The following is a 12,550-nucleotide window of genomic DNA, read 5'->3' as shown; positions in this document are numbered from 1 at the left end:
GACAGTACAGTAGTTATTTAACCAGAGCCAGTTTGTCCTGACAGTACAGTAGTTATTTAACCAGAGCCAGTTTGTCCTGACAGTACAGTAGTTATTTAACCAGAGCCAGTTTGTCCTGACAGTACAGTAGTTATTTAACCAGAGACAGTTTGTCCTGACAGTACAGTACAGAGCCAGTTTGTCCTGACAGTACAGTAGTTGTTTAACCAGAGCCAGTTTGTCCTGACAGTACAGTAGTTGTTTAACCAGAGAGTTTGTCCTAACAGTACAGTAGTTATTTAACCAGAGAGTTTGTCCTAACAGTACAGTAGTTATTTAACCAGAGCCAGTTTGTCCTGACAGTACAGTAGTTATTTAACCAGAGCCAGTTTGTCCTGACAGTACAGTAGTTATTTAACCAGAGCCAGTTTGTCCTGAACAGTACAGTAGTTATTTAACCAGAGAGTTTGTCCTGACAGTACAGTAGTTATTTAACCAGAGAGTTTGTCCTGACAGTACAGTAGTTATTTAACCAGAGCCAGTTTGTCCTGACAGTACAGTAGTTGTTTAACCAGTTATTTAACCAGAGCCAGTTTGTCCTGACAGTACAGTAGTTATTTAACCAGAGCCAGTTTGTCCTGACAGTACAGTCGTTATTTAACCAGAGCCAGTTTGTCCTGACAGTACAGTAGTTATTTAACCAGAGCCAGTTTGTCCTGACAGTACAGTTTGTCCTGACAGTTATTTAACCAGAGCCAGTTTGTCCTGACAGTACAGTCGTTATTTAACCAGAGCCAGTTTGTCCTGACAGTACAGTAGTTGTTTAACCAGAGCCAGTTTGTCCTGACAGTACAGTAGTTGTTTAACCAGAGAGTTTGTCCTAACAGTACAGTAGTTATTTAACCAGAGACAGTTTGTCCTGACAGTACAGTAGTTGTTTAACCAGAGAGTTTGTCCTGACAGTACAGTAGTTGTTTAACCAGAGAGTTTGTCCTAACAGTACAGTAGTTATTTAACCAGAGCCAGTTTGTCCTGACAGTACAGTAGTTATTTAACCAGAGCCAGTTTGTCCTAACAGTACAGTAGTTATTTAACCAGAGCCAGTTTGTCCTGACAGTACAGTAGTTATTTAACCAGAGAGTTTGTCCTGACAGTACAGTAGTTATTTAACCAGAGCCAGTTTGTCCTGACAGTACAGTAGTTATTTAACCAGAGCCAGTTTGTCCTGACAGTACAGTAGTTATTTAACCAGAGAGTTTGTCCTGACAGTACAGTAGTTATTTAACCAGAGCCAGTTTGTCCTGACAGTACAGTAGTTATTTAACCAGAGAGTTTGTCCTGACAGTACAGTAGTTATTTAACCAGAGCCAGTTTGTCCTGACAGTACAGTAGTTATTTAACCAGAGAGTTTGTCCTAACAGTACAGTAGTTATTTAACCAGAGCCAGTTTGTCCTGACAGTTTGTCCTGACAGTACAGTAGTTATTTAACCAGAGCCAGTTTGTCCTGACAGTACAGTAGTTATTTAACCAGAGCCAGTTTGTCCTGACAGTACAGTAGTTATTTAACCAGAGAGTTTGTCCTAACAGTACAGTAGTTATTTAACCAGAGCCAGTTTGTCCTGACAGTACAGTAGTTAACCAGAGAGTTTGTCCTGACCAGAGTTGTTTAACCAGTTTGTCCTAACAGTACAGTAGTTATTTAACCAGAGCCAGTTTGTCCTGACAGTACAGTTTATTTAACCTGACAGTACAGTACAGTAGTTATTTAACCAGAGAGTTTGTCCTGACAGTACAGTAGTTATTTAACCAGAGCCAGTTTGTCCTGACAGTACAGTAGTTATTTAACCAGAGCCAGTTTGTCCTGACAGTACAGTAGTTATTTAACCAGAGCCAGTTTGTCCTGACAGTACAGTAGTTATTTAACCAGAGCCAGTTTGTCCTGACAGTACAGTAGTTATTTAACCAGAGCCAGTTTGTCCTGACAGTACAGTAGTTATTTAACCAGAGAGTTTGTCCTGACAGTACAGTAGTTATTTAACCAGAGCCAGTTTGTCCTGACAGTACAGTAGTTATTTAACCAGAGCCAGTTTGTCCTGACAGTACAGTAGTTATTTAACCAGAGCCAGTTTGTCCTAACAGTACAGTAGTTATTTAACCAGAGACAGTTTGTCCTGACAGTACAGTAGTTATTTAACCAGAGCCAGTTTGTCCTGACAGTACAGTAGTTGTTTAACCAGAGCCAGTTTGTCCTAACAGTTGTCCTAACAGTACAGTAGTTATTTAACCAGAGCCAGTTTGTCCTGACAGTACAGTAGTTATTTAACCAGAGAGTTTGTCCTGACAGTACAGTAGTTATTTAACCAGAGCCAGTTTGTCCTGACAGTACAGTAGTTGTTTAACCAGAGCCAGTTTGTCCTGACAGTACAGTAGTTGTTTAACCAGAGAGTTTGTCCTAACAGTACAGTAGTTATTTAACCAGAGCCAGTTTGTCCTGACAGTACAGTAGTTATTTAACCAGAGCCAGTTAGTCCTAACAGTACAGTAGTTATTTAACCAGAGAGTTTGTCCTGACAGTACAGTAGTTATTTAACCAGAGCCAGTTTGTCCTGACAGTACAGTAGTTATTTAACCAGAGCCAGTTTGTCCTGACAGTACAGTAGTTATTTAACCAGAGCCAGTTAGTCCTGACAGTACAGTAGTTATTTAACCAGAGCCAGTTTGTCCTGACAGTACAGTAGTTATTTAACCAGAGCCAGTTTGTCCTGACAGTACAGTAGTTATTTAACCAGAGCCAGTTTGTCCTGACAGTACAGTAGTTATTTAACCAGAGCCAGTTTGTCCTGACAGTAGTTATTTAGTAGTTATTTAACCAGAGAGTTTGTCCTAACAGTACAGTAGTTATTTAACCAGAGCCAGTTTGTCCTGACAGTACAGTAGTTATTTAACCAGAGCCAGTTTGTCCTGACAGTACAGTAGTTATTTAACCAGAGCCAGTTTGTCCTGACAGTACAGTAGTTATTTAACCAGAGAGTTTGTCCTGACAGTACAGTAGTTATTTAACCAGAGCCAGTTTGTCCTGACAGTACAGTAGTTATTTAACCAGAGTTTGTCCTAACAGTACAGTAGTTATTTAACCAGAGCCAGTTTGTCCTGACAGTACAGTAGTTATTTAACCAGAGAGTTTGTCCTAACAGTACAGTAGTTATTTAACCAGAGCCAGTTTGTCCTGACAGTACAGTAGTTATTTAACCAGAGCCAGTTTGTCCTGACAGTACAGTTTGTCCTGACAGTTATTTAACCAGAGCCAGTTTGTCCTGACAGTACAGTAGTTATTTAACCAGAGCCAGTTTGTCCTGACAGTACAGTAGTTATTTAACCAGAGCCAGTTTGTCCTGACAGTACAGTAGTTATTTAACCAGAGAGTTTGTCCTGACAGTACAGTAGTTATTTAACCAGAGCCAGTTTGTCCTGACAGTACAGTAGTTATTTAACCAGAGCCAGTTTGTCCTGACAGTACAGTAGTTATTTAACCAGAGCCAGTTTGTCCTGACAGTACAGTAGTTATTTAACCAGAGCCAGTTTGTCCTGACAGTACAGTAGTTATTTAACCAGAGCCAGTTTGTCCTGACAGTACAGTAGTTATTTAACCAGAGCCAGTTTGTCCTGACAGTACAGTCGTTATTTAACCAGAGACAGTTTGTCCTGACAGTACAGTAGTTGTTTAACCAGAGAGTTTGTCCTGACAATACAGTAGTTGTTTAACCAGAGAGTTTGTCCTAACAGTACAGTAGTTATTTAACCAGAGCCAGTTTGTCCTGACAGTACAGTAGTTATTTAACCAGAGCCAGTTTGTCCTGACAGTACGGTAGTTATTTAACCAGAGCCAGTTTGTCCTGACAGTACAGTAGTTATTTAACCAGAGCCAGTTTGTCCTGACAGTACAGTAGTTATTTAACCAGATAGTTTGTCCTGACAGTACAGTAGTTATTTAACCAGAGCCAGTTTGTCCTGACAGTACAGTAGTTGTTTAACCAGAGAGTTTGTCCTGACTGTACAGTAGTTATTTAACCAGAGCCAGTTTGTCCTGAAGTACAGTAGTTATTTAACCAGAGCCAGTTTGTCCTGACAGTACAGTAGTTATTTAACCAGAGCCAGTTTGTCCTGACAGTACAGTAGTTATTTAACCAGAGCCAGTTTGTCCTGACAGTACAGTAGTTATTTAACCAGAGACAGTTTGTCCTGACAGTACAGTAGTTGTTTAACCAGAGAGTTTGTCCTGACAATACAGTAGTTGTTTAACCAGAGAGTTTGTCCTAACAGTACAGTAGTTATTTAACCAGAGCCAGTTTGTCCTGACAGTACAGTAGTTATTTAACCAGAGCCAGTTTGTCCTGACAGTACAGTAGTTATTTAACCAGAGCCAGTTTGTCCTGACAGTACAGTAGTTATTTAACCAGAGCCAGTTTGTCCTGACAGTACAGTAGTTGTTTAACCAGAGAGTTTGTCCTGACTGTACAGTAGTTATTTAACCAGAGCCAGTTTGTCCTGACAGTACAGTAGTTATTTAACCAGAGCCAGTTTGTCCTGACAGTACAGTCGTTATTTAACCAGAGCCAGTTTGTCCTGACAGTACAGTAGTTATTTAACCAGAGCCAGTTTGTCCTGACAGTACAGTCGTTATTTAACCAGAGACAGTTTGTCCTGACAGTACAGTAGTTGTTTAACCAGAGAGTTTGTCCTGACAATACAGTAGTTGTTTAACCAGAGAGTTTGTCCTAACAGTACAGTAGTTATTTAACCAGAGCCAGTTTGTCCTGACAGTACAGTAGTTATTTAACCAGAGCCAGTTTGTCCTGACAGTACGGTAGTTATTTAACCAGAGCCAGTTTGTCCTGACAGTACAGTAGTTATTTAACCCTGACAGTACAGTAGTTATTTAACCAGTTTTGTCCTGACAGTACAGTAGTTATTTAACCAGAGCCAGTTTGTCCTGACAGTACAGTAGTTATTTAACCAGAGCCAGTTTGTCCTGACAGTACAGTAGTTAACCAGAGCCAGTTTGTCCTGACAGTACAGTAGTTATTTAACCAGAGCCAGTTTGTCCTGACAGTACAGTAGTTATTTAACCAGAGACAGTTTGTCCTGAAAGTACAGTAGTTGTTTAACCAGAGAGTTTGTCCTGACAATACAGTAGTTGTTTAACCAGAGAGTTTGTCCTAACAGTACAGTAGTTATTTAACCAGAGACAGTTTGTCCTGGCAGTACAGTAGTTATTTAACCAGAGCCAGTTTGTCCTGACAGTACGGTAGTTATTTAACCAGAGCCAGTTTGTCCTGACAGTACAGTAGTTATTTAACCAGAGCCAGTTTGTCCTGACAGTACAGTAGTTATTTAACCAGATAGTTTGTCCTAACAGTACAGTAGTTATTTAACCAGAGAGTTTGTCCTAACAATACAGTAGTTGTTTAACCAGAGAGTTTGTCCTAACAGTACAGTAGTTATTTAACCAGAGCCAGTTTGTCCTGACAGTACAGTAGTTATTTAACCAGAGCCAGTTTGTCCTGACAGTACAGTAGTTATTTAACCAGAGAGTTTGTCCTGACAGTACAGTAGTTATTTAACCAGAGCCAGTTTGTCCTGACAGTACAGTAGTTATTTAACCAGAGCCAGTTTGTCCTGACAGTACAGTAGTTATTTAACCAGAGCCAGTTTGTCCTGACAGTACAGTAGTTATTTAACCAGAGCCAGTTTGTCCTGACAGTACAGTAGTTATTTAACCAGAGCCAGTTTGTCCTGACAGTACAGTAGTTATTTAACCAGAGAGTTTGTCCTGACAGTACAGTAGTTATTTAACCAGAGCCAGTTTGTCCTGACAGTACAGTAGTTGTTTAACCAGAGAGTTTGTCCTGACAGTACAGTAGTTATTTAACCAGAGCCAGTTTGTCCTGACAGTACAGTAGTTATTTAACCAGAGCCAGTTTGTCCTGACAGTACAGTTTGTCCTGAGTTGTTTAACCAGAGAGTTTGTCCTGACAGTACAGTAGTTGTTTAACCAGAGAGTTTGTCCTAAGAGTACAGTAGTTATTTAACCAGAGCCAGTTTGTCCTGACAGTACAGTAGTTATTTAACCAGAGCCAGTTTGTCCTGACAGTACAGTAGTTATTTAACCAGAGCCAGTTTGTCCTGACAGTACAGTAGTTGTTTAACCAGAGAGTTTGTCCTGACAGTACAGTAGTTGTTTAACCAGAGAGTTTGTCCTAAGAGTACAGTAGTTATTTAACCAGAGCCAGTTTGTCCTGACAGTACAGTAGTTATTTAACCAGAGCCAGTTTGTCCTGACAGTACAGTAGTTATTTAACCAGAGCCAGTTTGTCCTGACAGTACAGTAGTTATTTAACCAGAGAGTTTGTCCTGACAGTACAGTAGTTATTTAACCAGAGAGTTTGTCCTGACAGTACAGTAGTTATTTAACCAGAGCCAGTTTGTCCTGACAGTACAGTAGTTATTTAACCAGAGAGTTTGTCCTGACAGTACAGTAGTTATTTAACCAGAGCCAGTTTGTCCTGACAGTACAGTAGTTATTTAACCAGAGACAGTTTGTCCTGACAGTACAGTAGTTATTTAACCAGAGACAGTTTGTCCTGACAGTACAGTAGTTGTTTAACCAGAGAGTTTGTCCTGACAATACAGTAGTTGTTTAACCAGAGAGTTTGTCCTAACAGTACAGTAGTTATTTAACCAGAGCCAGTTTGTCCTAACAGTACAGTAGTTATTTAACCAGAGAGTTTGTCCTGACAGTACAGTAGTTGTTTAACCAGAGAGTTTGACCTGACAGTACACAGTAGTTATTTAACCAGAGCCAGTTTGTCCTGACAGTACAGTAGTTATTTAACCAGAGAGTTTGTCCTGACAGTACAGTAGTTATTTAACCAGAGCCAGTTTGTCCTGACAGTACAGTAGTTATTTAACCAGAGAGTTTGTCCTGACAGTACAGTAGTTATTTAACCAGAGAGTTTGTCCTGACAGTACAGTAGTTATTTAACCAGAGAGTTTGTCCTGACAGTACAGTAGTTATTTAACCAGAGAGTTTGTCCTAACAGTACAGTAGTTATTTAACCAGAGAGTTTGTCCTGACAGTACAGTAGTTATTTAACCAGAGCCAGTATATTTAATGGAGAATAGGAAGACTTGTAGGAATTAAAGGTTTGTGTGTGTTTATACCGATGTCACTTCCCCTCCGTGCACATCCACCTACACACACACACGCACAAACACTAAACACAAACAGTAACACACTGCAGTAGTTTCCACTTCTGGATTCTTTGATAGATACCGTTCATCCCTCCCTTCCTCTCAACTCTCTAAGAGTCCTGGCTGGTCCACCCAAGATTAGAATAGGGAGGGGTCATGCTAGAGAGAGTATGATGAACAGGGGAACACAACACACACACTACAGCTGCTGATGTAATACAACGACAAACAGAGCCATGGCAACACTGAGCAGCATGTTTAGTATGGCTACTGCAGTTAACCACTCAGTCAGCATTTAGCTTCTGACACACTTCTCTGCAGAGCCTTATTCTGAATATAGTTCTGTAGAGCAGTAGGAGCGCTGGTGTAGGCAGTATAGCACTGTGCTTTAGCCAGGGAGAACTCTATTTGCAGCAGAGTTCACTGGGCCCATTTTAAGGGATATCACTATTTATTTTTAGCATGCAAATGTACTAGTTTCCATCAGTGTTCAAAGTACACAACATTTTATAGTGTTTTTCCCCCATTATTTATAGTTTATTTGGACAATGTATAAAAAAAACATAAGTCTCAGAAACTGAGAAAATATGTGTTGCACTAGATAACATCTCATTTACATTTGTAGGTTCCAAAGAGGGATATTGATTGCATTTTGAGAGAGCTGTAATCTGACAGTGATGTCATGGTTTCTCACCTGAGAAGAAGTAGTTGTGAAGGTTTTCCAGGGATTGCTGCAGATTTCGAGGGACGATGTTGCCAAAAACAGAGATCCAGTGTTTCTTGAAACACTGCAGAAGGTCTTCAAGAGTCCAGGGCGGTTTAAGATATACGATCTATCATTTCCAAACAAAAATGTAGGTTACAAAATGATAACTAACATCTGATCACTTTACGTAGTTCAAGCTTCCTCTCTGTATATACACTCCCATCCATGTCTCTGGACGCTGAGGAACATTTTTTTTTTGGGGGGGGGGGGGGGGGCTCTATTCCCAAGCATTTTATATGAGATAGAATGTTCATATTAGGTGACAGTAGAGAATGTCATCTTCTATTTGACAGTATTTCCATATATATCCTTACACACAATGACTACATCTTGTGACTATAAAAACTTGCACTTGTTTTGGAATATGTTTTGCCCAATAGTAATTTATTGTTGAATGTCTTTTGCCATTTTAGAGTCACTTGTATTGCTAAATTGTTGGGACCACTGCAAAAAATATGACACCCACCCCTCACTACTACTGCTGAACAAAGTCAGAGGGGAAACACTGAGCACAATTCCACATCTACCAATCTGCTGATTCCTTTCAGAGGCCAAGGCTGCGTCCCGATTCTCCACACTTTTCCTGAAGTGTGCACTTGCACCCTCCCTATTATGGATTGAAAAGCATGGGACTGGGGTAGGCAACGGCTGGAGGGAGTTTCCATCATAGTAAAATCGATGACAGAGATTGTGCAAAAGGTGGAGAATCTGGACACAGCCGATTGGCTGATTTGGAAATGACCAGAAGATTGTGGAGTTTACCTCTGTCCACAGTTCTTCATAGGCTGCCTTCATCTCAATCTCCAGCACCTGAGACAGCGCCTCTTTCAGACAGTCCTCCAGTACTGACACACAGCTGCTCAGCTCCCGGGCCTCTTCTGCAGCCTTCTTTTTCTTCTCTTCCATTTCTCTCCCTTTCCCTCCATCACTCCTGCTCTGTTCATTCTGCTGCCGGCCTGGGAAGGGGCTGGGTTTCTGGTGGTCACGGGTCTGGCTCGGGGTGCAGGTGAGGGTTTGTGTCTGTGTGCTGACAGGGGTCAGGTTGTGGACACCAGGTGTTTTGAGCCTGTCTACCTCCTCCAACAGGTCAGCCTTACCGAAGGCCTTCACCCCACTCAGCAAGGCCTTACTACACAGGTTCTTATCATTACTGTGGACACATACACAATCAAAATCAACCAGACAGAAAGATATTGCTACAAATGCACGTCACACACAGTGAGACAGAGTGAGTAAGTGTGAGAGTGTGTGTGACCAGACAGTGTGAGGCCTCTTGTAAAGGAAGTCTTTGTGAAATGAAGAAGTGAATACTGATGACAAGCAGTATCGCTTTCAAACAGCACCATATCACATACAGAACTATCTCCAGACAGGCACACACACACACTGTCAAACCTTTCCTGCGTGTATCTGCAGAGGAAAGACAGGCAGACACACTGCAGCAGGGGGGTGGGAGTGGACTCACGTGCAAAGGATGAGAGCACCCTCTGGGTAAAGACTCTGGTATTGCAGGCAGCACTGCAGCACTCTGTCGTCATTATTCTCAGCATTGAGTCCCTCTGTCAGAGAGAGCGAGAGAGATAAATATATATTTTTCGATATGTATATTTTGACAATGTAAGAAATAACTTGCCATGTCAATAAGGTCAATTAAATTGAGAGAGAAAGAACAGGAGACATGCGTCATGATCCATCAGCTCAGCACTGACGACAGAGAGGTGAACCTGCTAGTTACTGCCGACAGGTAAAACAGAGTTTGGCAGAGGTTCTGCAGAAAGGGAGAGATTCTACTAGCGCGACTCTGCTCGTCATTGAAACAAGTCGTTTTCTGATGCTGCATGCACCGAGTTGAAATAGCACTGTGCTGCTATTGCCAGCAGGTGGCAGTCCAGAGGAACTATTGTTCAGTCCGTGCCAATGGAGGGAATACATAGGACTCACGGCTGCTCTGAGAGGCCTGCTGCATGGACTGGCCCCAGAGTCGAGGCTCCTGGCTCTTCAGGCAGGTGTAGATGTAATGAACGGCAGGTGTGGCCAGGTGGGCTACAGAGCTTGACAGCCTCTTCCTGTTCTTCAGAGAGTCTAGCTCCTGTAGTACCACCCAGGGTACGAGCACTGTGGGGAGACCTAGAGCTGAGGGAGAGGTGGGGGAGGACAGATGAGGGAGGAGAGATGAGGAAAAGTGGTGGAGAACAAAGAGAAGTGGGGGAGGAGGAGGAAGAGGAGAGGTTTGGGAGGATGGCAGGAGAGGTGGGGGGAAGAGAAGAAGAGGGGGAGAGGGGAGATGGAGGGGGAATAGGGAAGGTTGAGGAAGAAGGCAGGAAGAGAGGGGAGACAGAGGGGGAAGAGGAGAAGGTTGAGAAAGAAGGGAGGAGGAGAGGGGAGATGGAGGGGGGATAGGGGAAGGTTGAGGAAGAAGGGAGGAGAGGGGAGACGGAGGGGGAATAGGAGAAGGTTGATGAAGAAGGGAGGAGGAGAGGGGAAATAGGGAAAGGTTGAGGAGGCGCAGGGAGATGAAGGAGAGAGTTGATCAAAAGGAGAAGTGTGTTCTATGAGTGATTGTAATTGGGGTAGCGGTATTTATTTAATCTAGCCATTTTTTAAACAGTGTCCCTTCCACACACCTCCAAGGCCGTGTGACCTCATCTTCTTGACAAAGTCTAGGTGACTGAGAAGGATGTTGGTGTCCAGGACAATGATCAGATCCTGCTGAAGATCCTCCTCTTTACCTACACAGGTGAGCAGAGAGCAGGGTTTTAATACTGAGTCCGTCTCCAATGGCCTTATGTGCATACTGAGGAGGAAGGCACTGACAGGACAAACCTAATGTCTTAAACACCTTCTACTAAAACACTTGGGTCACGGCATAGTGCCTCTGTGTAATTGTTTGGCTTGTATGTGTGGAGGGGTTGTTAGTGGTTGTTCTCTCACTGAGTGTGAATGTGATGCCCTCCTCTGATGGGTCGATGTCCATGCTGGTGAGTTCTCCATAGATCTCCACCACATTCAGCTCCAGCCTCTTCTCACTGCGGGCCAGATGGAGCTCCTCCACCAGCTGCATCTAACACACACACACACACACACACACAGACACACTTAATGCAAGCTTACAGACACACCTATATCAATAATTGGTCATGATGTTGAGAAACCTACCTCTTGGTCATTATCATAGACTTCTATATAATCTTCAGGGGAAATTGTTCTGTTACAGGGTGGTGATATCACCTGGGCCGTAATTCCCTGAGCTGACCTGGGCCGTAATTCTTTAGAACCTTTGGAAGATTCTGGAACCGTTTCACATTTGTGCTGCTTGTTTCTGTTCACAGCAGCAGACACACCGTCTTTGGAGTTCAGAGATTTGGACACACTCCTTGGTGTCCAAAGTTTGGACGCACTTCCTGCCTGGTGAGAAAGCCTAGAAGCAGGAGACACCACCTTCACTCTAGCACTGATGGGGTTATTGTCGTTATCATCCTCCTGGTCACCCCCCCAGATGGCTCTATTAACTGGCAGTGGCACAAGTTTGGACTTCTTTGGGATCTTAAAATTGAGAGGCAGCTGAGGTTTGGGTAGCGGCATCTGTACCTCGGCACACGTGGACTTAGATGTTGTTGATGTTTTGGACAGATCAGAGACGTTCCTCTGCTTTTGGGTGGTAGGCCTATGTCTTGCTGTGTTTGAGATTTTCTCAAAGGTAGCGTTTTTAGTAGAGGTGGAGGACTGCTTTGTGGTGGTGGTGTTGTTAGAGGGAAGACTATAGTATTTTGCTCCACTCCTGTCCCGTTTAGCCTTTAAAACATCCTCCTTTTCTTCTTCAGATCTCCTCTTCACTAGCTTCCTCCTCTTCTCCCTCATCTCTTCAGCCAGTGACAGGGACAGTTGGGGGTCCTGGTAGCTCCTACCTTGGGAGGTGTGGTCCTTCCCAATGCCAGGCTTCTCCTCAGGTCTGGATCTCCTTTTCACCAGCGTCTTCCTCTGCTCCTTCAGCTGGGCCATGAGGGACCTGGGACTGGTTGTCAGTCTGCTCGAGGCTGTTTTGGAGGGGCTCTTGTCAGATGGCTTACTGGAGCTTCCCTGGAACGTAAGGATCTTCTCCACATTTTGGGACTGGGTCTTATTCGCGCTCAGACTGCTGACTGGTTTGGAAGACACCCTGTCTGCGGTCTTGACCCCGGCGGTAGCCGACCCATCCTGGCTGGGGCAACTCTTCCTCACAGAGCTGTCCTGAGGAGGGGTTCCAAGAGGACAGGCGTTTTTTCCCTCGGCTTCACCCTGCGACGTTGTTTTCTCCAGTCTGTAGAGAGCTTTTTTGAACTCCCGGTCTTTCTCATGACTGCTCCCTGCTGCACTGTTCCCTGGGGTGGAGTGGCTAACTCTTTTCTCTCTCCCCCGTTTCTCCTCTGCAGAACAGCTGCCATGGTGCTTCCCCTCTGCACGACTGCGTTTCTTGGTGCCCTTTTCCTTCTGTGACGAATGCTTGATTAAAGACAAAAACAAACAAACAAAAAACACTTTTAGCCTTGGTTAACACTCCTAGCAAGAGATGTAAG

General features: G+C 43.3%; 1 protein-coding gene across 3 annotated transcripts in view; it reads right to left on the bottom strand.

Annotated features, from left to right (window-relative positions):
- swt1 (SWT1 RNA endoribonuclease homolog) overlaps positions 1–12,550 on the bottom strand; it is a 71,397-nt gene that overhangs the window by 58,042 nt on the left and 805 nt on the right. For all 3 annotated transcript variants that reach the window (XR_010460954.1, XR_010460955.1, XM_029633279.2), the window contains exons 3-9: positions 11,154–12,476; positions 10,929–11,058; positions 10,622–10,726; positions 9,939–10,130; positions 9,463–9,556; positions 8,760–9,147; positions 7,926–8,064 (exon numbers count right to left, since the gene is read on the bottom strand). Coding sequence is in view for 1 of the 3 variants with exons in the window: in XM_029633279.2 (XP_029489139.2) it covers positions 7,926–8,064; positions 8,760–9,147; positions 9,463–9,556; positions 9,939–10,130; positions 10,622–10,726; positions 10,929–11,058; positions 11,154–12,476 (2,371 nt within the window). In the remaining 2 variants the exon portion in view is untranslated. The remainder of the gene's footprint in view (positions 1–7,925; positions 8,065–8,759; positions 9,148–9,462; positions 9,557–9,938; positions 10,131–10,621; positions 10,727–10,928; positions 11,059–11,153; positions 12,477–12,550) is intronic.

Source organism: Oncorhynchus nerka, linkage group LG24, assembly GCF_034236695.1.
Source record: "Oncorhynchus nerka isolate Pitt River linkage group LG24, Oner_Uvic_2.0, whole genome shotgun sequence".
NCBI lineage: Eukaryota > Metazoa > Chordata > Actinopteri > Salmoniformes > Salmonidae > Oncorhynchus > Oncorhynchus nerka.
This window is presented reverse-complemented; position numbering and strand designations above follow the sequence as displayed.